At 42.3% G+C, this 26,391-nt stretch overlaps 1 protein-coding gene across 1 annotated transcript in view; it reads right to left on the bottom strand.

Annotated features, from left to right (window-relative positions):
• Nucleotides 1-26,391, bottom strand: part of TTC34 (tetratricopeptide repeat domain 34) — an 85,081-nt gene that overhangs the window by 45,141 nt on the left and 13,549 nt on the right. The window contains exons 4-5 of the mRNA XM_072156331.1: nt 12,831-13,023; nt 2,665-2,831 (exon numbers count right to left, since the gene is read on the bottom strand). Of these exons, the coding sequence (XP_072012432.1) occupies nt 2,665-2,831; nt 12,831-13,023 (360 nt within the window). The remainder of the gene's footprint in view (nt 1-2,664; nt 2,832-12,830; nt 13,024-26,391) is intronic.

The following is a 26,391-nucleotide window of genomic DNA, read 5'->3' as shown; positions in this document are numbered from 1 at the left end:
TGAGAAAGTGTAACAGCCTGTGAAGCTGCAGGACAGAATGGCTCTGGGAACACCCCCAGAGCTGTTATGAACTGAACCTCTGTTTTTTCTAAACCATGTATCTCCATTTCCATTGGTATCACCTTAACTCTATGGCAGCAGGCCTGCTGACCTGGGGTTATGCTCGTTTGCACATTAGATACAAACACTTGCATGTTCCTACCACATGGAGGATCGTGCAATTTATTTTATCTACCATAATCTACCATTTTCTAACCATTAAATTATAATTTTCACTTTCATTCACTCTTCTCTTGATTATTCCCTACTAATCAGCCACGTACTTAACTAACACATTGGGGGTCATTTACTAAGGGCCCGATTTGCGTTTTCCCGACGTGTTACCCGAATATTTCCGATTTGCGCCGATTTCCCTTGTATTGCCCCTGGATTTTGGCGCACGCGATCGGAATGTGGCGCATCGGCGCCGGCATGTGCGCGACGGAAATCGGGGGCGTGGCCGAATGAAAACCCGACGTATTTGGAAAAACCGCTGCATTTAAAAACGGAAAATGTGTCGCTTGGGACGCGCTTACCTTCACTTGGTCCGGGTCTGTGAATTTCAGGGCATCCGGATGCTTTTCAGCGCAGCAGCGCCACCTGGTGGACGGCGGAGGAACTACCTTGATGAATCCCGGCCGGACCCGAATCCTCCGCAGGGAACGCGCCGCTGGATCGCGAACAGACCGGGTAAGTAAATCTGCCCCATGCTTTTTCAATCTATCACCCAATCAATCAATCTTCCAGTTATCTAATATTATTTACTTTTTTTAATTCATAATTCGAACACCCCTCTCACCTGTTGTATCATTTGACCATGCTGTAATATCTTTTCGTTTGTACAGACACTTCATGATCTGCGGAATATGATGGTGCTATATCAATAAAGATTAATTATTATTACCATCTTACAATGGTTAATAATAATAATACCATGCAGTACCATACAGTACTCAAAATATACCATAATTTTGCGCTCATATAGCACCACCCTACAATGTTCAAATAACAAACCCAAGTTTTCAAATAGCTTAAACAATAAAAGTGTTATACAGGCAATCTCCGGGTTACGTACAAGATAGGGTCTGTAGGCTTGTTCTTAAGTTGAATTTGCATATAAGTCAGAACTGTATATTTTATCATTGTAACTCCAGACAAATTTTTTATGGTCTTTGTGACAACTGGAGTTTAAAAATGTTGGATTGTGATAAGAACCAGGATTAACAGTAAAGCTTCATTGCAGACACGATGGATAACTGTTATAACTGTTTATTGTAGCCAAGGGCTAAAGTACAGTAAATTATCAATTACCAGAGGTCCGTAACCAGGGGTCATCTGTTAATCAGGTGTTCTTAAGTAGGGGATCGCCTGTACTGTGAATTAAAGAACTAATGGTCACAAGTCTATGTGCCTGGCCATCTGAAATACAACCTCAAGTAAGTCAAGAATGCCAAGACCTAGGCAGCTGCAGAGGTCAAACTCACCGAGGACCGACACTAGGAATTTTGGGGCTCCTTACAGTTTCCCACTATATACATAGATGAGCAGACCCGATATTCTTGTACCCGGTATATACATATGCCCCCTCAGTATATACATAGCCCCAGCACATGCCCCTTTAGTATGTACATAGCCCCAACACATGCCTTCCCCCTGTATTCCCCCATGGTAGACGCACACAGTGCTTATCTCTATCCTATGAGACATCTTATTGAAGCATAATACAGCCAGACTGTCCACAACCTGAAATAATAGAATAATAGATTGAACAGGAGAGAGGATTTAGGATTAGCATGCCTTTAACTTCTAATATGTTAAATGCTGGTTCTGTTTATGGCTGATGCACTGCAAACAAAGTCTCATAATAGGAGCCTCTTATCTTTGATAGAACACAATGAGCAAATTTCCTCCCAGTTTCTTTGATTCATGGATCTACTCTGCCCATGGTATATGGATGCCAAGTCCGAATAGCTCAGATGCAGCATGGGAACATCATAGTACGTGTGGGTCCCTCAGAAATAGAAAAACAATCATTTACCTTGAGAACGCTATTGTTTCTTGTTCCCATAGCTGAACCGAATGGACGTTACCATTTATAATCTTATTATTAATATCAGAAACGGTTGAGCACTTGCCACCGGGCTCTGGACAACGGTCCATTTATCACCACAGTCCTTAATATAGCTGTTTGCAGACAGTTTAATCCATGTACAGTGCCAGTAGTTTAGAATATCTGAGTACAGCTTGCAAAGACAAGGTAGGGCTGCTAGTGATAGCATGTATGCTCAAGTACTCATGAACACTTCCATTTCATCTACAGTATGTTGTAACTAATATATGTCCCTTCTTCTTGTGGACTTGGCTACTATTCAGAACTATTCTTCTGTTCTACTTTCTCCAGATTTACATGAATAGCGGGCATAGGGTGTGCAATAACTGCATGACTACATATAGGCGCTACTTGTAGTCTGTAACCATGGAGACTACAGCCATGCTCATAGATCCTCAAGAGAAATGTATATACAAAATGGTAGGAAATGACCATAGGAATTCTTCATAAACCACTCTACAATGGATAATTTTATTTTGAAGTTATGCAACACATAATCTAAGCCAAAAAAATACCTTCTGCTGGTTCAGTGTGGCGTACACTAAGCCCTTTCCACACAGCGCCTCCACGCTTCCAGGTTCCTCCTTCAGAACATTTTTGAAATCATATATAGCTGTTTTCTTCTGTCCCAGCTGCTCGTAGCATCTGGCTCTGGCTAGTAAAGAGTCCCTGGCGTGTCCTCCTGTTACAGAATAAAAAACACATTAGTCCTTTATAAGAAGAAATGTTATCTTTTCACCCCTGACATTACACACAGCAATGACTGAGCAATGCTGTGCTGGGTCACACAGATGTGAAAGCCATCTACTCCATATACTCCAGACCACCTCAATCACATACGAGGAGGATCATTTATTTTTAATGATGATTTTTCAGTTTATTTTCTGCTTCTTTTCGTTTTATGACTATTGTAAATTACAACATAAAACTACAACTACTACTACTTCAGCAGCACCTTACTAGTAGTAATAATAATTACTATATTATTACCAGTTATAATACTACTACTACTACCACAACTACTACTATAGCTAACTAACACTAACACAGATAATTCTTACACTACTACCAGTAATAACTATACTATTACTGTGCCTACTACAGCAGCTGATAAAATAATTCTTATACCGCTACCAGTTATAACACCTATAGTAACACTACTGATAATATAAGCAAAATGAGACAAATATTTATTGGCGATTTTACACAAAATATGAACTACTTTGAAAAAAATCGCTCAGTGAGCATCAGATGGAAGGGGCAGAGTAAGACTGGCATGGGCCCTGGGCTTTATGGAAATTGTACGACAAGTCCAATATTTTTCATGGTTTGACATCTACATGCTTCCTAGAGATGGCACCAGAACCAAGCTTCTTGGAAAAGGAGGATAGGTCCCTTCTGTACACTGTGAGTTCTGTAGTTTGAGGACTTTGGAGGATCTTCAAAGTTCCTGAAAGAGCTCTTTTATACATGTAAGTAGAGACTAGGAAAAATTTGTATGAGTATTTCATAGCTGAAGGTCCCTTATCTATTATCTTTACAAGGCATGAGCTCCCTAGAAGCCTTGGGCCTCGCACTGCTCCCAAAACTGCCCTTATAATAATCTGCAAGTGCTGGAAGGGTTAATTTGGTGCACCCAAATGCCATGAGTTGTATCTGTCTCCCGAATAAAACTGATGAACAATAAACATGAACCCACCCCTCTAGACTTTGCATTGGAGAAATAATGTAGTTTCTATAACAGATGCGCCTCCCTTGCCACATAGCAGTACACTACCTCTGACTCTTGTAAAGCTAGCACTTGGGCCTATGGGTAAGTTACACAATACAACTTCATTAATTGTTACGTTCATTTCCTTTTGGCTTTGATGATCTGCTATGTGTGTGAAAAGCTGAATGTGATATGATAATGACCCCTTTGAAGTTCCGCCATGTCGCACTGCTTGAGGTTAATAAGAATAGGTTTCACCTGCTGTTTGATCATCCATAATTTCACAAGTTCAAACTTCTCATCTTTTTTTATTTTTTTTTTTGGTTTTAAAATATTTTATTAAGTAGAAATTCAAGTACAATGACAAGTCATCATAAATTACAATTTTGTTGCATGAGCGTACATTTACAATAAGAGTAGTAGACATAAGCATATTTACTATTATATATTACTAGTACGCTGCAGAGAGGTTTGGGGTAGGAGTGGGTAGGGAGAGGAAGGGGGCGGAGGGGAGGTGGGGGTTGTAAGGGTAAAGTCCTTCTGGTTCTTCACTCAAGCTCTTATTTGTGCCTGTAGACAGGTTGGGATTGGGTGGGGTATAGGACTGGGTATGGGATGGGAAAAAAGGGGGGGAATAAATTTGGTAACAAACAAGTTAATAACATTTAATTTGTGTAACCAAAAACAGAACAACTGGTTGTGTATGTCGTTGTTATCGGTGGAAGCTGCTAAGATGAGTTGTGGGGTATTATTTATTAGTTATGTCTTACTTTCTTAGTGCCATTTGCAAGTAATCCTTTGGTATTTCCCTACTCCAATTCTCCCTGTGTTTGAAAGGCAGGCCAGCTCAACAGGCTGCTGACAGCCGACATCAGCAGTCCTTGTCCCGGAATTTAGACCACGGCTCCCAGATCTTTGAGAATTTGTGGTGTGTTCTGGACTCCCAGTGAGCTAATTCCTCCATCCTATACAAGATATCTACTCTGGTCAGCCAGTCTTTTATTGTGGGTGGGTCAGGATTGAGCCACTTAGGGGGTATCGTTAGTTTGGCAGCCTGGACTAGGTATGTTGTTAGGTGTTTTTTTTGGGGTCGCCAAGATTTGTTGGGTAACCATAACAGTACTGATTCAGGGGACAGGGAGATTGAAGAGTTTGTGATTTTGCGAACCATGTCCTCTACCTCTTTCCAGTATGGTTTCAGTATTGGACAGGACCAGTAAATGTGTAATAGAGAGGCTTTGGGAGAGTTGCATCTCCAGCAGGCGTCTGATTGTCTAAGCCCTATGTCTTTAAGTTTTGTTGGGGTATTGTACCATCTGGTCATTATTTTGAAGGAGTTCTCCTGGATTTTAACACATATAGAGAAGCCATGGGAGTTATTGTGTATGGATTTAATTTGTTTGTCGGTTATGGACATCCCTAAGTCCTTTTCCCACATGCCTATGTATGTAGGCTTGACCTCTTTGTCCCTGGATACTATAATGTCATATAAGATTGAGACTAGTTTAGGTTGGGACATTGGTTGCAAGAGCCATTTTTCTAGCCAAGTAGGATCTTTCAGCGCAACATGTTTTTTTATGTAGTTCTCTCTTATGCATGCTGAGTTCTGCCTCATGTAAGAAATTACGTAGGGTGCTAGGGGTCAAACTTTCTTGTATGAGGACTGAATTGTCAGTTTTGTGGAAGGTACGAAGCGGGTTCTTACGGAACTGTTTCCATAAACTTGAAGTAGGATTCGATGTGGGGTTTAAGTATAAAGGTAGGAGGTTGCTGGGTAAAAGGGAGGGGGGGTTGTGAAGGGCTGTCAAGTGTTCGCTAGCCCATTTAATTACCTTGATTGTTCCCCTCGTAAGTAGGCTGGTACAACTTCCTGGGGTGTTAATGTTCCATAGTTTGGCTAAGGATTGGCTGCTGAGGGTTGCCGCTTCTAATTCAGTGTCTAGAGTAGCGTATGCCGGGTTGAATAACTGCACCCACCTTCTTATTTGTATTGCCCTATAATATGCTATTGGGTCAGGTAATCCAAAGCCTCCCATGCTCTTTTTCTTAATAAGTCTATCGTGTTTGATCCGTGACTTCTTGTTACGCCACAAAAAGTTAAGGAATAATGATTTCAGTGAGTTAAAAAATGAGTTAGGTAATTCAATGGGCACCATCTGCATTACGTACAAGAGAGTAGGCATAATGAATGATTTTAGTAGGTTCTTGCGACCCATCCAGGAAACATAGGGTATGTCTAGAGATTTAAGTTGTGTTGGGATCTGACGTATCAGTTTAGTGTAGTTGGCCTGAAATAGTTCTTTCCCAGATTTAGTGATCTGAATACCTAGATATGTGAGCTGTTTGTTTTGCCAACGGAATTGCGTTGTTTCCTTTAGCGTTCTTATTACAGATGGAGGGACCGAAATATTCATGGCCTCTGACATTGAATAATTTATTTTAAAATTAGAGACCCTGCCAAAGGCCTCAAAGGCCTTCAGTAACATGTTTAACAGAGACAAGTGGATTTGTTAGTATCATTAATAAATCGTCCGGAAATGCGGCGTTTAGGTGCATGGTACCATCAATGTCTAGTCCCTTGATGTTCGGATGTTGCCTGAGTGCCTGGAGCAAGGTCTCCATAATCAGTATGAATAAGGTTGGGGATAGTGGACAGCCTTGGTGAGTGCCATTTTTTATAAGAAATTTACCTGAAAGTAAATTGAGTCTGATTCTTGCGCTTGGCGAGCTATATAGCGACATTATCGCCTGTACAAAGGAGTGTGGGAAGCCAAATTTGTGAAGGGTAGTGGTCATGAAATTCCAGCTTACCCTATCAAAAGCCTTCTCGGCATCTGTCCCGAGAAGGACCATGGGTGTTTTTAAATCTAATGCATAGTGTATGGCGTTAAGTACCCTCACAGAGTTGTGGTTGCCCTCTCGCCCTGGCAAGAACCCTGTTTGCTCTCTTTGTATGAGGCCTGGTAAGAGCATCTTCATTCTGTTTGCCAAAATTTTGGCCCAGATTTTTAGATCTATGTTTAGTAGTGATATGGGTCTGTAACTACCACATAACTCTGGGTATTTACCTGGCTTGGGTATAACTGTTATTATTGCTTCTAGAGCCTGTGGGGGTAGTTGTTGTCCCTTTAGTAGTGTGTTACACCATTTTTTCATATGGGGTAAGAGAACATCCTTCATTTTTTTATAGTAGCTTATGGGGAGGTCATCGGGTCCCGGGCTCTTGCCCAGTGGTATGGAAGCGATGATGTCTCTCACCTCATCTGTGGTTATCGGTGTAGTTAGGGAATTTTGTTGATCTGTTGGGAGGTTTAGGGAATCCAGGAAGGACATATTTTCATCAGGGTGCTCTGGTTAGGGGTTAGAATCCTTGACTGGGAGGTTGTATAGGTGTTGGTAGAACTTTCTTCTGCTATGGTTTTGGTGTCTGAGACTTTTTCCCCTTCTGTTGTGGTGATTGCTTGAATGTAGTGTTTTTCTCTTTCTTTATGAACTAAATGGGCCATTAATTTATTTGCTTTATCTCCATGTGCAGAGTACTTGAATTTTGAACGTTGGTAGTTTAACGCTGCTTTTAAGTTTAGTAGATCCTTAACCTTTTTCCTTAGGAGAGTAAGCTCTTCCAGTTCCCTATTTGTGGCTATATGTTTATTACTGTTTTCTAGTTTGGCTATACTTCCCAGCAATTGGTTCAGTTCCTTTGTTCTTTCTTTTTTAGTCCATGCCCCTAATGACATTAGTTCTCCTCGTATGTATACTTTGCGCGCTTCCCAAATGTTTGTTTGGGTGGTGTCTCTAAAATAGTTGTCTAGCTTCTTTTTTATATTGGCTAGGTTATTTTCTCTGTCCAATAGTGTTTCATTTAACCTCCAAACACTAGTTCTTTCAGGTAGGATTTTGAAGCTTAGGGTTGTTGTTACTGGTGCATGATCTGATATTGAGATGGGGCCTATATGTGAGCCCTTAAGCATGTCTGTCATGTGTCTGGTTACTAGTATGTGATCTAATCTTTGATAGGACTTATGCCTTTTGGAGAAGTACGAATAGTCTTTACTCGACACATTGCACAAGCGCCATGTGTCTATCCAACCTAATTGGGCTAAATATTTACGAAAGGCATGTAGGACTTTCCTAGAGAACACTGATTTCCCTGTGGAGCTATCTAACTGCGGGTCTAGTATTATGTTGAGGTCACCTCCTAGAATTTTTAACCCATCAGCTAGGGAGTATACTTTAACAAGCGTTTCCTTTAGCCAACTGATCTACCAGCCAGGCTCGTCTTTCAGGCCAAACGCTACACGGATGCCTCCAGTTTGTGCCAATCACTGCACTGGCTACCTGTCTCCTTCTGTATTCACTTTAAAATAATAACCCTCATCCACAAAGCTCTGAATAATGCTGCACCTCCCTATCTCTCTTCTCTCATCTCAGTCTTCCCGTGCTCTTCGATCTGCCAGTGACATTAGATTAATCTCTACCTTAATTCGAACCTCCCATGCACATATCCAGGACTTCTCCCGAGTTGCACCAATTCTCTGGAATGCCCTTCCCCAGATTCTGAGACTAATACCCACCCTCCAAAGCTTCAAATGTGCTCTTTAAACCCATCTATCACACTCGCTAACTGCATGAAATGTCAACTCTCCCTTTACTGATCCATCCTATGTCCCATCTGTTATCTGGCAAACAGCTCCAGGCTTCTCTGCAGTCTTTTTCACCTAGGACCCTGTAAATAAGATGGCGGCTGATGGCCGGTTCAAGCAGCAACATTCTTGTTTAGTAAATTATTTATTAAATTATTTTATATTGTTCCCTTATAAAGAATGGCTGGACCATTTTACAACCTCTTGTGTCACCCCCTCATCCTCATAGTCTGTAAGCTCTTGTGAGCAGGGCCCTCACTCCTATTGTTCCATATGACTGTTTGTTCTTTGTAATGTAATATAGTTGTATATGTCCCCTATGATTTGTAAAGCGCTATGGAATTTGATGGCGCTATATAAATAAAGATTATTATTATTATTATTATTATTATTATTATTATTAGTTGGGAGCCTAGAGTGCAACTAGGGACACTGCCACTGAACCTATTTTACCATTGACTAGCAAGAATCTGCCTTCCGGGTCTGAGCAAGTCAGAGTATGTGTGAAGGGAATATATCTAGCAATTAGAATACTCACTCCCCTGGCTGCCTTCTTAAATGTGCTATGGTAAGCATTTGAGAAGTATGTGGTGGGGAATTTTGTGATTTTGCCCGTTCTCAGGTGAGTTTCCTGTAACATACAGATATCAGATTTTTCTCTCTTGAGTAGGGTAACTATTTGAGATCTTTTTTGAGGCGTGTTCATGCCTCTTACATTAAAAGTAGTTACATTAATGTCAGACATATTGTTTAAGTTGAATTGGATTGTATGTCTTCCTTAGAAGTTTATGTACACACCAGTGAGTAACTTTTAAAACAGAGTATAACGGGGCTGCAGTTAACATGTGCAGCTTTAACAAAACAGACTTTTGATGAGTAGATGAGACTATAGTCTCTGGGGAAAGGGTGTGGGGCCAGGAGTCCGATTCAGCCAATATAAGGGTATCTGCACGAACCAGGGCCCGGGGGGGGGGGACACGCACATGGTGGTGTGTGCCTGATCGGGTACTACAACTCTTACAACACTTCATTGTAAATAACAAGTTGTACAAGTTAGGAGGCCTCAATCTCTTTCAATTTGGGAATAAAAAGTTATATAACTCACGGGATCCGTGGTTAGGGACATTTAGAAAAGAATATCAGTTCCTACTGCATGCACTCCTGGATAGGTCTGGAATTTCGACACAGTCCCTCAAGATGCTTCTAGGTCGCAGGTTGTCTTCTTCTTTTGCCTAGGTGATTTACCCTTCCCCGCTGGGGTCCACTTTTCCAGGCGTGGTAGGGTTGGTAGATCCAAAAGCTGTTCTGTGACCGGCAGCCAGGACTGGATAACCAGGGGTTCTGTGTCTAGAATGTCCCATGCTTTGCCGAGATCCTTGGGGCTCTTGATGGTACATCTCCTGCCTCCTGATTGGAATGTTATAAAAAAAGGGAAAAGCCACTTAAATATTATTTTCTTGTTTCTCAAGTGGTCTGTAAGAGGCTTAAGGAGTCTTCGTTTGTACAGTGTTGAGGGGGCTATATCCTGATATATGAAGACTTGTTGATCCTCAACACTGATATCCCTCTTTTCTCTTGCCGCTCGCAAATATGTCTGCAGTGTTGTGGTAGCTTAATAGGCCGCAAACAATGTCTCTGGGTGGTTCAGAGTCTTTAGGTGCTGGACGAAGGGAGCGATGTATGTGCTCAATTGTAATGGCGTTAGCTTTCTCCGCGCCTGATAGGCCTCTGAAGAGCTTTTTCGCTGTGGCAGGTAATTGCTCGTGGGAAATAGTTTCCGGCAGGCCCCGGATTCTTATGTTTTTCCTTCTACTGCGGTTTTCTTGATCCTCTATGAGGAGTAATGCGTTGTTGAGGGCATCAGCTTGCTGGGATAAGTTATGGGCTATAGCTGCGCTGTGCTCTATAATGGCGGCCTGTTTATCCTCCAGCACTTCTACCCTCTGCCCAATGGCGCATACCTCTTTGTGTATGGCGCTAAGTTCCTCCATTTCCGGTGAAAGCGCTTGTGATAGCAGCTTTTTCAGTGTAGCTCCGGATAGCGGAGCATGCTGCAAGGTTGCGGCTTCATCCTGCACGCTCTCGTCCTCTGAGTCTTCTTGCTGCTCTGTCTCCTCTGTCAGCGCGGCGGCCATCTTGCGGAGTTTCGCGGGTGGTGTGGTGAGCTTTATGCGGAGAAATTTCTCCATGTCTCCTTGGCCTTTCCTCCCTCTGGGTGTCTCGGGTCGGTCTAGAGACTTCTCTCTAAGTGGTTTGCCCATTTTGCAGCCAATCAGGGTCGCTGAGTCGAGTGCTTCAGATTTGTGTTGCGGGAGCTCACAGACACACGTCCGCCATGCAGCTCAGTCAGGCCCAAACTTCTCATCTTTAAAGAGTGTGTCTTCCTTATAAAAATACATTCTTCAGGAAATAGAAGTCCCTAAGTTGTGGAATCAGCCATTTCTGATTGCTCTCCAGCTTTAATAAAGTCCGAAATTAGAAACCAGCGTGACACATACATTACTACTGCATAGTTTGTATGGAATTTTTTATTAAGGGCTTATTCAGAGAGCATTTCTGTTGTGCTTCCCAAAAAAAGTCAACGTGTGATATCCATGTGCAGTCCATGTTGTATGCGTATCCATTTTCTTTTCATGCATTCTTTTTTTTGCATTCGCAAAAAAAACCCCAGATGGGTGGCTCATTCTGCCTTGCCTTACTCAATTGGTTATCTAGCAACAACAACCACTTCCACCTTTGTAGGGCAGCACTAGGCCTAGTGGTTAGCACTACAGCCTTGCAGCACTGGGGACCTGTGTTCATGTCCCACGGTCAACATCTGCGAAAAGTTTGTATATTTTCTCTGTGTTTGCGTTGGTGTCCTCTGGTTTGCTCTCACACTCCATAACATACTGGTAGGTTGATTAGATTGTGAGCTCCACTGAGGACAGGGACTGATTTGGCAAGATCTGTGCAGCGCTGCATAATCTGTGTGTGCTATATAAATAAAGGAATTATTATTTTTTTGCAGATCCAATGACTTTTATGGAGGTCCGTGGTACCATATGTGAGAAAAAAATTATGCTTACTGTGATTTTTTTTTTCACGATCTGCACATCCATGGAAAAAGAAACATGTGAACCAACCCATAGAAACGAATGGCTCGGCATGTTATCTCATATGCCCACACAGGATACAGATGTCCCACAACTGTAAGCACCAAGCTTTATGGTTACAGCAGTCTTTGGTGAGACAATTAACATGATGGTTTCATCATTCTAACATGAGGCAACACAAATTCCAGAAATGCAACAATGAGTTAGCCCTTGAAATAGAGCAGCCTCTCTATCACAACAACTCTCTCTTTCTCAGCAGACCAGCTTTCACTTCTGTTTTCTGACTAGCACTTTGCTTTGCACAAATCTGCTTCTCTGCAGCCCAATCCTATGATATCTCCACTTTACACATGTGATAGGTAGGCTGGTCTCAAGGCCGGATAGGTATTGCTTAAGATCTCCTGGTTGTGGCCAATCACTGGCTTTAGAAGTACATAGGCCACTGATTGGCTACAAATGGCCCCTAAATTGAGGAAACCAGAACCTATGAAACAAAAAGGCAAAGAGGGTGATTTGTATTATATCAAATGAACCCTATTGCTACGATGACAGAGTGCAGAATCTTCACCTAAGGCCTCATTCACAAGACTGAGTGCTCATCTGGGCCAGATCCCTGGCCAGGTGGAGAAGGGGTGGGAAGGTGAGTGCTCCTCACTCCTGCCCTCTCCATAAGCTGTATTGCTGGAACATACAGTACTTAACTACAAGGATGTAATAGTAGCTAGCATCAGTACTTTGTAAGTGCTATACAGAACAGTATGACATAACATTACACAACATCAGTACAGGTATATAGCAATGACATAGCAGGTCCAAACATGACATTGGGTTCAATATAGTATTAGTAACTTTTTCTACTTTTTTAAGAGAACAAATGTCAACCCTTTTTGTTCATGGCTTTTGGAAAGTTGTGTTGCAATGTATTCAGATGACAGCTATAATCCTCTTTCCTGTGAAAGGTCTCCCAAAATCAATAGACCACTGGTTGGGAATTTACTGACCAGCTGCTGTCTGTGAGGGACCTGGACTAAAATGTATATTATCCTGCAGCACCCCCACAGGAGAAAAGCAGTATTACATGGCTCTTAACTTAAACTTGTGATGTGTAGACAGACATGTCATGTCCTCGAAAATAAGAGCTGCTCTTGTAATGTGTATTATATGGCATTTTTTTTACATTTTTCAATTCATACAACTTATACCCAATTCTTTTTAAAGGAAATAAATATCACCTGAGGCAATAATAGCAAAGGACAGGTAGGCCACAGCTTCCTTCAGATACATGTCCCCTTGTCTGTCTCGCAGAATTGTTATGGCTTTACTATGACAATGATTCTGCATAAGTCTGCGGTCCTCTTCCTTAAATATATCCATGATGGGGAGGAGACAGGAAGTGTCACCCAACTGGATAACTTTCTTTATCAACTGGAAAAATACAAGCAGAGATTATTTACTATGGAAATTACAATTTGTGATACATTCTGCTCCATTTTTCTTTGTGAAATTGACAACCACAAAAAATACTGTGTCTTGGATTGTATGGCAGGAACCCTCTGCTGCCTCCATGCATATTTTGCTGTATATTGGTTATCGCTGGCAATGAGGCAGTGGTCAATGTGCTGTAAACTCACCTCCTATGTCCTCTGGCAAAATATATTTCTAGGCAGCAGATGACTATTGGCTCTGGTATTGAACCAATGTTAGAATTGGACACCTGAGAATAATTTATCAGTACTTATACGCCAGTTTTTATGTCCTGAAATAATCACAATTACTAGTGAACACCATCTCCATTCCGAATGGGTGTGGAAGGGGTGTGATGGGTTGCTGATGCCTGAGTTGACCGGTACAGGGTATTGCTGGCTTATAGTATCCAAGATATTGCACAATTCTATGCCAGGTCCTCCCCGTCTCTGCCAACGCAGCTGCCTGCTGACAGTGCCGGAGGAGTAGGGACCATATCATATGTGGTTCCGGCACACGAGTCCCATCGTATGATAAATGTCCCCCTTGGTATCCATAGTCACAAAATAAACTATACAAAAGTAATTATCCCCTTCCTGGTGTTCATTGTTGGGATTGTAGGTATTCAAATATAAAGTCCCATAAGTGGAAACTAGTTGATTACTAATATCCAAACTTTGCTAGGATTGACCTGAATTTTCTGCGACATCCAGGAAAATTGTGCCAAAGTTGACACCCCCAAACAAAGTGACAGCAGTCCTAGGAAAGATTCAAATTATTTTGATGAGCTATTAAATAAAAGCTGAGTTTCCATTTTCATTGATACCATATGGGGGTATGTACTATTTTCTGATTACTTTTTGGAGACTAAAGTAATTAAGTTTAATTACTTATAATAGTTTAATTTACTTATCATATCATAACACCCATGCCATAGGTTCACCACCACTGCTATAGTGAGTGCCAATACAGGGGGGTGGGAAGGAAGATTGTCTCAAAACTACTTAGAAGTCAGTACTCGTGGCAACATCTAAGGCAGAGGTCGGGAACCTTGTTGGCTGAGAGGGCCATGAACACCACATATTTTTAAATGTAATTCTGTGAGAGCCTTACAATATGCACATTCCCCACAGTAGATAATAGTTATTGGCCTTTACAGTCAATAGTGCCATTCACATGTCTGTATTTTCATAGACTTTTTTCCTGGACACAAAATATACTTCTTTTTACTCATCTGCATTCTCTTTTCTTTGCGTGCTGCCCATTTTGCACAGTGTTAATTACTGGAGAATTAGTGAAGTGCAGTTTTCTTGTAAAAAATAAAGTCTATGACACATGGAGGACACAGAGATCAGACAGTCAGCAGGGCCCCAATCACAGAGATAAGGAAAAGTGGTCTGACGTCTGTCGAAATGTTTTGGCCCAGTTGTTGTTTATGTGGTATGATGTAGGATGGGAAACTGTAATGTGGTATGTGGCCCTGAAATTCCAGTGGGCAACCGCTGTGTAATGACGGGCAGCTAAGGCATTATGTTTTTGATATGTCGGGTGTTGACCTTAGAATGTGTTATTATTGCTCTTTTTTGAAACATCTGTACAAAGATGTAGAAAAAATGGGGCCTAGTAAAAATGACCTTATAATTTTTCCTTTAAAACCTACCTAGCAGCATGACAGACCTCTGCTCACACTATACCAGCAGTACTTGGTCTTTGCACAACCCATAAGCGTGTCACACTGCCATCTGCTGGGGAACAGCACATTTTTCTTCTTGCCTTAGTCGTTTTTGCACTGTTTATTTCTTTGAAGATTATTGAGGGAACAATCTAGGAAAAACTTTGTGCAATGCCTGGTGCATGAGGGGACAGCAGGGCCGGCGCTATGGGTAGGCAAAGGTGGCAATTGCCCAGGGCCCCTGGGAGAAAGGGGAGAATCTCTTCTTTCAAATGAATCTTGAATTGTGTTTCTAGGTGCTATGGATCCAGAGATATTCAGGTTTAAAGTGAGAATATCAGGTGCCATTTTATATATAAAAATCACTCCCAACGGCAGTTTAACAGTTAATATCTCTGTTTTCCTACATTTTAGTAACACAAATTTAGATTAATATAAAAGAGGAGACTCTCTTCTTTCATAGGAAAAAAGAAGTAAGGTTCTATGTGTCACAGAGCCAGAGATACAGCCCCCTGAAATTAACCCCCCCCCCCAATCCAGACTCTTAGCCATCAGGCTGCAGGGAGCATTTGCTGCACACAGGAGCTGCTGCTCCTCACAGATAATGGAAATATTCACTTTATATGTTACTATATTTTGAGAAGGGATAATATCAACTAATAATCATGTTTTTAACCCTTCTCTATGCAGAACTATCTAAGAACACACTTTGGGCCACATGTATCAATCGTTTTTTTCTGTTGTTTTTGCGCCTTTTCATTCAGGCGCACTGTTTTTGTGCCATTTTTGCGACTAAACGCCAAACTAGCTTTGCAGCAAAAATAACCAGCTTTCCCTCATTTATCCTAGCAATCCAGATGTTTTGCTGCGCCTAATGATATTCATCACTTGTGACTTTTTTAATTTAGGCGCAAAAACACTCCAGCCCGAAGGTGGCGTTAACTGAGAAGAAAGCACTGAGCCCCTTTGCAGAACAGCTCATTTCTAGCAGCAAAGCTCATCCAGACACTGCAGACACTAGAACAGATCATACAGACATGAGATGCTCTGCAGACAGGAGCTGCAGACTCTGATTACAGTTCATCACCTTCTATTTACAAAACATTCTGCAGAATCCTGAGCTCAGAGCAAGAGAGAAGAGAACGTTACAGAATGTTGCAGATAGTACAGACAAGTGTCCCCCATGTAATTCTGCACATTATCACCAGTGTGTCTGAGGGTGATTACTGTGCAGAATTACAGGGGTGCAGCAGAAGATCAGCACTGGGGGATCCCCCCCAGGAGAAGCCCCTGCTGAGGAGGTCACTGGGTGCAGGGTGTCACACACCTGGGTGCTGCTGTGAGTGTTATCTTCATGCTGGGCTGTGGGAGAAGCAGAGAGGAGCTTGTAGCAGGATCACATGTAAGTGCCCGAATCTAACATTGCGCCTAAACTGCGCCAAAATTGCGCCTAAACTGTGTTAAAGTAAAGTGATTAATAAGAGGCAGGAAATTACCTTTTCACAGATGGTTGTAGCTTGTGATAATTCTGGCAAAACAGTGCGCCAGAATTTAGGCGCAACTACTACACCTAGGTGCACAAAAGTGATAAATGTGGCCCTTTCTCTCTTATTCCCTTTTATTTTGTGATAGTTATTTTTTGTTGGGAAAATTGACTGATACGATGAACATTCGATCCTCTTCGCCTAATGTGACTACACAGCGACCAGAACATGTCCATAAAGTTATATGTAACACCAAAAACACACACATGTTCTGGAATAAAGTTTTTATTTCCCATCATCCTCCATTATTTACACCTTTATTATGACGTTCTCACTCTCATTCTTATGAAGCACGGAGGGATCTGTTATTGTGCGGATAATACATTGGCGCACATCTAATAGTGACTTTTATTATCTCATTAGAGAGGTTTATTGATATATAGTTATTTATTTGGGTTACCATTGTGTAAGGAGCATACAATGATACATCTGTGTGAATTTTCGGAAGTTCCCTCTGCTGCATATTTTGGTGAATATATTGGTGTGGGGTATGTATGATCTCCTCACATCTTACTGGTTTAGGAAAGTAGATTTTCTTTATATAAGTATCTGGATTTGTACATAGTTTAGAGGAAATTTTGAATGTTAATTGCCAAATGCATCGCCTGGTTGTCTGCTTTCAAAATTCTATAGGTTTTATGGCGCCTTTACTTTTTATTCTGTTTTATTGATACATTTTGCAGGTTGTGACTGTCTAAAAATGTCTAGCTGAAAAGCAGATATCTAGTTATTACAGTGTTAGTGATATTATGTGGATTTATTTATGTGAACATATCAATAGGGCACATTTGTGAACTCTACAAATGTCCATGTATTACATTTAGGAGATGTGAAGGTAAACATTTTCTGTTTGGATCAAATTTTTTGCCATCAAAATCAAATTTTAAGTATTTTTAATAAAATGTTTCAATTTGAATCAAAATTGCATGAAGGCGTCTATGTCTATAAAATCTTTGATGCAATTTTGAAAATGAGGCAAGTGTTTGCTTTCAGAAAATATCGGTCCCTCTCTCCAATGGGCCTCACAGTCTAATCAACCTACCAGTAATTTTTTGGAGTGTGGGAGGAAACCGGAGGACCCGGAGGAAACCCACACAAAGAGAACATACAAAATCTTTGCAGATGTTGACCAGCGCTGCAAGGCTGTAGTGCTAATCACGGAGCCACCATGCTGCCCATAAATCCCATAGGAAAAAAGAAGTAAGGTTCTATGTGTCACAGAGCCAGAGATACAGCCCCCTGAAATTTGTTTATTTATTTATCTCCTATAAAATTCTCCCATATTACAGTTTCTTTTACCATACTAAAGGAGCCTCTTGCTGACTGTGACTGGTCATAAAATAGTTTTATTTTGGGGCCCCACTTTTAGTTTTGCCCAGGGCCCCACTTTGTCTAGAACCGGCCCTGGGGGACAGAGCATGTTCTCTTTATTCCTGTTTTGCTACTCTTAACTTAACCCCTTCCCGCTAATGCCCTTTTTAATTTTTGCATTTCCATTATTTGCTCCCTTTCTTTAAAAAACTCCATAACTTTTTTTTTCATTTCTCTGTCAACTGAGCTTTATAAGTGCTTGTTTTCCGTGTTACAAATTCCTAGTGATGGTATTTAAGTTTAGTGAAGCTGTGGGAAGCTGTAAAACAAAAATAAACAACGCTTTTGTGCCATTTTCTTGTGGGCTCTGTTTTTACAGCTTTCACTGTGCACTTCAAATGACACCTCCCTTTAATTCTTTGGATAGGTACAATTACGGAGATACCGTAATTAAAAACTTCTGTACAATAAAATAAATCTTAATTTTCACATATACCAATGTTAAAATATTCTGATACTAATGGCAAACTTAAAGGGAACCTACCACCACGAATCTACCTATAAAGGTAGATCGGGTGGTAGGTGGATGTATGGCCCTTTTTAGAGCTAATCCTCACGTCCCCGCTAGCCTAGCATAAACTTTATTTCCCTAATATGTTAATTTAATTAAGCGGCTACCGGGGCGTGGAGTAGCCGGACACGAGGCTACACGGCGCGGCTACTCCACGCCCCAGTAGCTGCTTTCCCCCGCCTACCCTGTGATCTTCGGCGCGCAGCTCCTGGCAGCTGCGCGCCCTCGTCCGAGAAGCCGGAGTTCTGCGCATGCGCAGTAACTCCGGCCAAGATGCGCGATCTCGGGAACGAGGCCGGAGTTACTGCGCATGCGCAGAACTCCGGCTTCTCGGACGAGGGCGCGCAGCTGCCAGGAGCTGCGCGCCGAAGATCACAGGGTAGGCGGGGGAAAGCAGCTACTGGGGCGTGGAGTAGCCGCGCCGTGTAGCCTCGTGTCCGGCTACTCCATGCCCCGGTAGCCGCTTAATTAAATTAACATATTAGGGAAATAACGTTTATGCTAGGCTAGCGGGGACGTGAGGATTAGCTCTAAAAACGGCTATCCTCACGTCCCATACATCCACCTACCACCCGATCTACCTTTATAGGTAGATTCGTGGTGGTAGGTGCCCTTTAAGCATATACAGCTGTGTCAGATATCATGTTTTTGCAGGACGTGATGACGTTTACATTGATTTGATTTATGGGACTGTATAACCTTTCAATCACTTTTTATTAAATTTGTGATTTTGTGAATAGCAAAATTACAAAAAAGGGGAGTTTTGTTCATTTGGGTGCTATTTTTTACCACTGGGAATCAACATTTTTTTTTATATATTTATAGATCTGGACTTGTCACCAAATGATACAAAACATCTTTATAATTTTTATTATTTCTTTTTATATCAGTTTTATGGAAAATGGGTGATTTGATGAAAGCGGTGAAAGAAAATCTACCATCAAGATCAAGCATGATAAACCAGGGGAACTTACTCATAGATCCTGACATGACTGTGGTAATCTTCTTATGTTTGTTATCCTTATATTTGTTATCCATGGCCACCTTCCTTCTAAAATCAACTTTTACAATTATGGTAATGAGCCAGAAGCACTCTGGGGGTGTTACCAGAGCTCCTCTATGCTCTAGTTTCGCTGGCTGTTACACTATCGCACCCAGGGCCGGATTAAGGTTGGTGGGGGCCTCTGGGTGCAAAATATGGTGGAGGCCCCCATTGAATGTAGTCCAGACAGGGAACAGCAATCGCTATATACAGCCTCCCCAGTAATTAGTATATACAGCCTCCCCAGTAATTACTATATACAGCTCCCCCAGCAACCACTGTATACAGCTCCCCCAGCAACCACTGTATACAGCCCCCAGCAACCACTGTATACAGCTCCCCCAGCAATCACTGTATACAGCTCCCCCAGCAACCACTGTATACAGCTCCCCCAGCAACCACTGTATACAGCTCCCCCAGCAATCACTGTATACTGCTCCCCCAGCAACCACTATATACAGCTCCCCCAGCAACCACTGTATACAGCTCCACAGCAATCACTGTATACAGCTCCCTCAGCAACCACTGTATACAGCTCCCCCAGCAATCACTGTATACAGCTCCCCCAGCAATCACTATATACAGCTTCCCCAGCAATCACTATATACAGCTCCCCCAGCAATCACTATATACAGCTCCTATAATAACTATATACACCCCCCTATAACAACTATATATAGTGCCCCTATAATAACTATATACAGAGTGTTGCCAGAGCTCCTCTATGCTCTAGTTTCGCTGGCTGTTACACTATCGCACCCAGGGCCGGATTAAGGTTGGTGGGGGCCCCTGGGTGCAAAATATGGTGGAGGCCCCCATTGAATGTAGTCCAGACAGGGAACAGCAATCGCTATATACAGCCTCCCCAGTAATTAGTATATACAGCCTCCCCAGTAATTACTGTATACAGCTCCCCCAGCAACCACTGAATACAGCTCCCCCAGCAACCACTGTATACAACTCCCCCTGCAATCACTGTATACAGCTCCCCCAGCAACCACTGTATACAGCTACCCCAGCAATCACTATATACAGCTCCCCCAGCAATCACTATATACAGCTCCCCCAGCAATCACTATATACAGCTCCCAGTAATCACTATATACATTCCCCCTATAATAACTATATGCCCCCTATAAAAACTATATACACCCCCCTATAACAACTATATACACCCCCTATAACAACTATATACAGTGCCCCTATAATAACTATATACACCCCCTATAACAACTATATATAGTGCCCCTATAATAACTATATACAGTTCCCCTATTACAATATACAGTCCCCCTATAATAACTATATACAGTCTCTCTATAATAACTATATACAGTCCCCTATAATAACTATATACACCCCCCTATAATAACTACATACAGTTCCCCTATTACAATATACACCCCCTATAATAACTATATACAGACCCCTATAATAACTATATACACCCCCTATAACAACTATATACAGTGCCCCTATAATAACTATATACACCCCCCTATAACAACTATATATAGTGCCCTATAATAACTATATACAGAGTGTTACCAGAGCTCCTCTATGCTCTAGTTTCGCTGGCTGTTACACTATCGCACCCAGGGCCGGATTAAGGTTGGTGGGGGCCCCTGGGTGCAAAATATGGTGGAGGCCCCCATTGAATGTAGTCCAGACAGGGAACAGCAATCGCTATATACAGCCTCCCCAGTAATTAGTATATACAGCCTCCCCAGTAATTACTATATACAGCTCCCCCAGCAACCACTGTATACAGCTCCCCCAGCAACCACTGTATACAGCCCCCCAGCAACCACTGTATACAGCTCCCCCAGCAACCACTGTATACAGCTCCCCCAGCAATCACTGTATACAGCTCCCCCAGCAACCACTGTATACAGCTCCCCAGCAATCACTGTATACAGCTCCCTCAGCAACCACTGTATACAGCTCCCCCAGCAATCACTGTATACAGCTCCCCCAGCAATCACTATATACAGCTTCCCCAGCAATCACTATATACAGCTCCCCCAGCAATCACTATATACAGCTCCCCTAGCAATCACTATATACAGCTCCCTCAGCAACCACTGTATACAGCTCCCCCAGCAATCACTGTATACTGCTCCCCCAGTAATCACTGTATACAGCTCCCCCAGCAATCACTGTATACAGCTCCCCCAGCAACCACTGTATACAGCTCCCCCAGCAATCACTGTATACTGCTCCCCCAGCAACCACTGTATACAGCTCCCCCAGCAACCACTGAATACAGCTCCCCCAGCAACCACTGTATACAACTCCCCCTGCAATCACTGTATGCAGCTCCCCCAGCAACCACTGTATACAGCTCCCCCAGCAATCACTATATACAGCTCCCCCAGCAATCACTATATACAGCTCCCAGTAATCACTATATACATTCCCCCTATAATAACTATATGCCCCCTATAAAAACTATATACACCCCCCTATAACAACTATATACAGTGCCCCTATAATAACTATATACACCCCCTATAACAACTATATACAGTGCCCCTATAATAACTATATACACCCCCTATAACAACTATATACAGTGCCCCTATAATAACTATATACAGTTCCCCTATTACAATATACAGTCCCCCTATAATAACTATATACAGTCCCTCTATAATAACTATATACAGTCCCCTATAATAACTATATACACCCCCCTATAATAACTACATACAGTTCCCCTATTACAATATACACCCCCTATAATAACTATATACAGACCCCTATAATAACTATATACACCCCCTATAACAACTATATACAGTGCCCCTATAATAACTATATACACCCCCCTATAACAACTATATATAGTGCCCCTATAATAACTATATACACCCCCTATAACAACTATATACAGTGCCCCTATAATAACTATATATACCCCCCTATAAATAACTATATACAGTGCCCCTATAATAACTATATACACCCCTTATAACAACTATATACAGTGCCCCTATAATAACTATATACAGTTCCCCTATTACAATATACAGCCCCCCTATAATAACTATATACAGTCCCTCTATGATAACTATATACACCCTTATAATAACTATATACAACCCCCTATAACAACTATATACAGTGCCCCTATAATAACTATATATATCCCCCTATAATAACTATATACAGTGCCCCTATAATAACTATATATACCCCTATAATAACTATATACACCCCCTATAACAACTATATACAGTGCCCCTATAATAACTATATACACCCCTATAATAACTATATACACCCCCCTATAACAACTATATACAGTGCCCCTATAATAACTATATATAGTGCCCCTATAATAAATATATACACCCCCATAATAAATATATACAATCCCCCTATCACAACTATATACAGATTCCTATTATTGCTATACACCCCCCCCCAATAATAACCATATACAGTTCTAGATATAATCCCCCCCCCAATAACAACTATATACAGTTCTAGATATAATACTAAAATTTTACTCACCCTCCATCGTTCCCAAGATTGCGCGCTGTCTTCATCCTCCCTCACGTTTTCCGGGTGGAGATCGGATGTAAACAAAGATGGCGGCGCCCTGTTACAGCCCGCGCCGTGAGTCGCTGTGACGTCACACTCTGCGACGTGACCCAGCGGCAGGGTGCCGCCATCTTTATTTACAGTGGATCGTCTATGGCAGAGCAGAAACATCGGCGGGATTTGGCCCGGGGAGCCCGGCGCCAAATATATTGCTGGTGATTCGGGCGGTCATGCGACCCCCCGAATCGCCCCAATTTGGTGGCGAAGTGGCTCGTGCCCCTGGAACCCCCCCTATGATCCGGCTCTGATCGCACCCTGCCCCTCTGCTCCTGTTCGGCACTTCCTCCCTCTCTCTCTTATAGTTTCAGCACACAGTAGGGGGGGAAGTGCTCCTCATATCCACATATTGCGGAGCGGGGTTGAGACGGGAGTGGAGACAGGAGCGGAGGTATGGGCAAGAGCCAAAGTATGCTGGGAGTGGGAGGCGGCAGCACATTGTCGGCCGGCGGCGGCAGGGGTTTGATGCAGGCTGGCAGGGGGGCGGAAGCTCACTGCCGGCGGCGTCAGGTGGAGGGTGCAAGTTGCCAGACGGAGGGCTGCAACGTGGTCCCGTCGGCGTGCGCGAGCTCAGTGACAGACGGTGCCAATCCCTTCTTGAGCAGGAGGCGCGCTGCCTGAGGCGAAATGCTCAACTCGCCTCATGGCAGGTGCGCCCCTGCATGTATTGTAGCTCCAGTATTATGCAACCACATAGACAATAATTACATGTAATATTGCCATGTACAGGCGGTCCCCTACTTGAGAACACTCGACTTACGACCCCTAGTTACAAATTGACCACTGGATATTGGTAATTTATTGTACTTTAGCCCTAGGCTACAGTAAACAGCTGTAACAGTTATCACAGGTGTCTGTAATGAAGCTATATTGTTAATCCTGATTCTTATGACAACCCAACATTTATATTACATAATATATTACCATGTATTGTATCTCCAGCATTATACAACCACAGAGACAATCATTACATGTAATATTACCATGTATTGTACCTCCAGCATTATACAACCACAGAGACAATCATTACATGTAATATTACCATGTATTGTACCTCTAGCATTATACAACCACAGAGACAATCATTACATGTAATATTACCATGTATTGTACCTCCAGCATTATACAACCACAGAGACAATCATTACATGTAATATTACCATGTATTGTATCTCCAGCATTATACAACCACAGAGACAATCATTACATGTAATATTACCATGTATTGTATCTCCAGCATTATACAACCACAGAGACAATCATTACATGTAATATTACCATGTATTGTATCTCCAGCATTATACAACAACAGAGACAATCATTACATGTAATATTACCATGTATTGTATCTCCAGCATTATACAACCACAGAGACAATCATTACATGTAATATTACCATGTATTGTACCTCTCTCTCTTATAGTTTCAGCACACAGTAGGGGGGGAAGTGCTCCTCATATCCACATATTGCGGAGCGGGGTTGAGACGGGAGTGGAGACAGGAGCGGAGGTATGGGCAAGAGCCAAAGTATGCTGGGAGTGGGGGGCGGCAGCACATTGTCGGCCGGCGGCGGCAGGGGTTTGATGCAGGCCGGCAGGGGGGCGGAAGCTCAGTGCCGGCGGCGTCAGGTGGAGGGTGCAAGTTGCCAGACGGAGGGCTGCAACGTGGTCCCGTCGGCGTGCGCAAGCTCAGTGACAGACGGTGCCAACCCCTTGTTGAGCAGGAGGCGCGCCGCCTGAGGCGAAATGCTCAACTCGCCTCATGGCAGGTGCGCCCCTGCATGTATTGTAGCTCCAGTATTATGCATCCACATAGACAATAATTACATGTAATATTGCCATGTACAGGCAGTCCCCTACTTGAGAACACTCGACTTACGACCCCTAGTTACAAATTGACCACTGGATATTGGTAATTTATTGTACTATAGCCCTAGGCTACAATAAACAGCTGTAACAGTTATCACTGGTGTCTGTAATGAAGCTATATTGTTAATCCTGGTTCTTATGACAACCCAACATTTTTTAAACTCCAATTGTCACAGAGACCAAAAAAGTTCTGGCTGGGATTACAATGATAAAAAATACAGTTCCGACTTACATACAAATTCAACTTAAGAACAAACCTACAGACCCTATCTTGCATGTAACCTGGAGACTGTCTGTATTGTAGCTCCAGCATTATACAACCACAGAGACAATAATTACATGTAATATTACCATGTATTGTATCTCCAGCATTATACACCACAGAGACAATCATTACATGTAATATTACCATGTATTGTACCTCCAGCATTATACAACCACAGAGACAATCATTACATGGAATATTACCATGTATTGTAGCTCCAGCATTATACAACCACAGAGACAATCATTACATGTAATATTACCATGTATTGTACCTCCAGCATTATACACCACAGAGACAATCATTACATGTAATATTACCATGTATTGTACCTCTAGCATTATACAGCACAGAGACAATCATTACATGTAATATTACCATGTATTGTATCTCCAGCATTATACAACCACAGAGACAATCATTACATGTAATATTACCATGTATTGTACCTCCAGCATTATACATCCACAGAGACAATCATTACATGTAATATTACCATGTATTGTACCTCCAGCATTATACAACCACAGAGACAATCATTACATGTAATATTACCATGTATTGTACCTCCAGCATTGTACAACCACAGAGACAATCATTACATGTAATATTACCATGTATTGTACCTCCAGCATTATACAACCACAGAGACAATCATTACATGTAATATTACCATGTATTGTACCTGTAGCATTATACAACCACAGAGACAATCATGACATGGAATATTACCATGTATTGTACCTCCAGCATTATACAACCACAGAGACAATCATTACATGTAATATTACCATGTATTGTATCTCCAGCATTATACAACCACAGAGACAATCATTACATGTAATATTACCATGTATTGTACCTGTAGCATTATACAACCACAGAGACAATCATGACATGGAATATTACCATGTATTGTACCTCCAGCATTATACAACCACAGAGACAATCATTACATGTAATATTACCATGTATTGTATCTCCAGCATTATACAACAACAGAGACAATCATTACATGTAATATTACCATGTATTGTATCTCCAGCATTATACAACCACAGAGACAATCATTACATGTAATATTACCATGTATTGTACCTCTCTCTCTTATAGTTTCAGCACACAGTAGGGGGGGAAGTGCTCCTCATATCCACATATTGCGGAGCGGGGTTGAGACGGGAGTGGAGACAGGAGCGGAGGTATGGGCAAGAGCCAAAGTATGCTGGGAGTGGGGGGCGGCAGCACATTGTCGGCCGGCGGCGGCAGGGGTTTGATGCAGGCCGGCAGGGGGGCGGAAGCTCAGTGCCGGCGGCGTCAGGTGGAGGGTGCAAGTTGCCAGACGGAGGGCTGCAACGTGGTCCCGTCGGCGTGCGCAAGCTCAGTGACAGACGGTGCCAACCCCTTGTTGAGCAGGAGGCGCGCCGCCTGAGGCGAAATGCTCAACTCGCCT

The sequence above is a fragment of the Engystomops pustulosus genome, chromosome 6, assembly GCF_040894005.1.
Source record: "Engystomops pustulosus chromosome 6, aEngPut4.maternal, whole genome shotgun sequence".
In the NCBI taxonomy this organism is placed as follows: domain Eukaryota; kingdom Metazoa; phylum Chordata; class Amphibia; order Anura; family Leptodactylidae; genus Engystomops; species Engystomops pustulosus.
The sequence above is the reverse complement of the archived record's forward strand: the minus strand, read 5'-3'. Positions and strand labels throughout refer to the sequence as shown.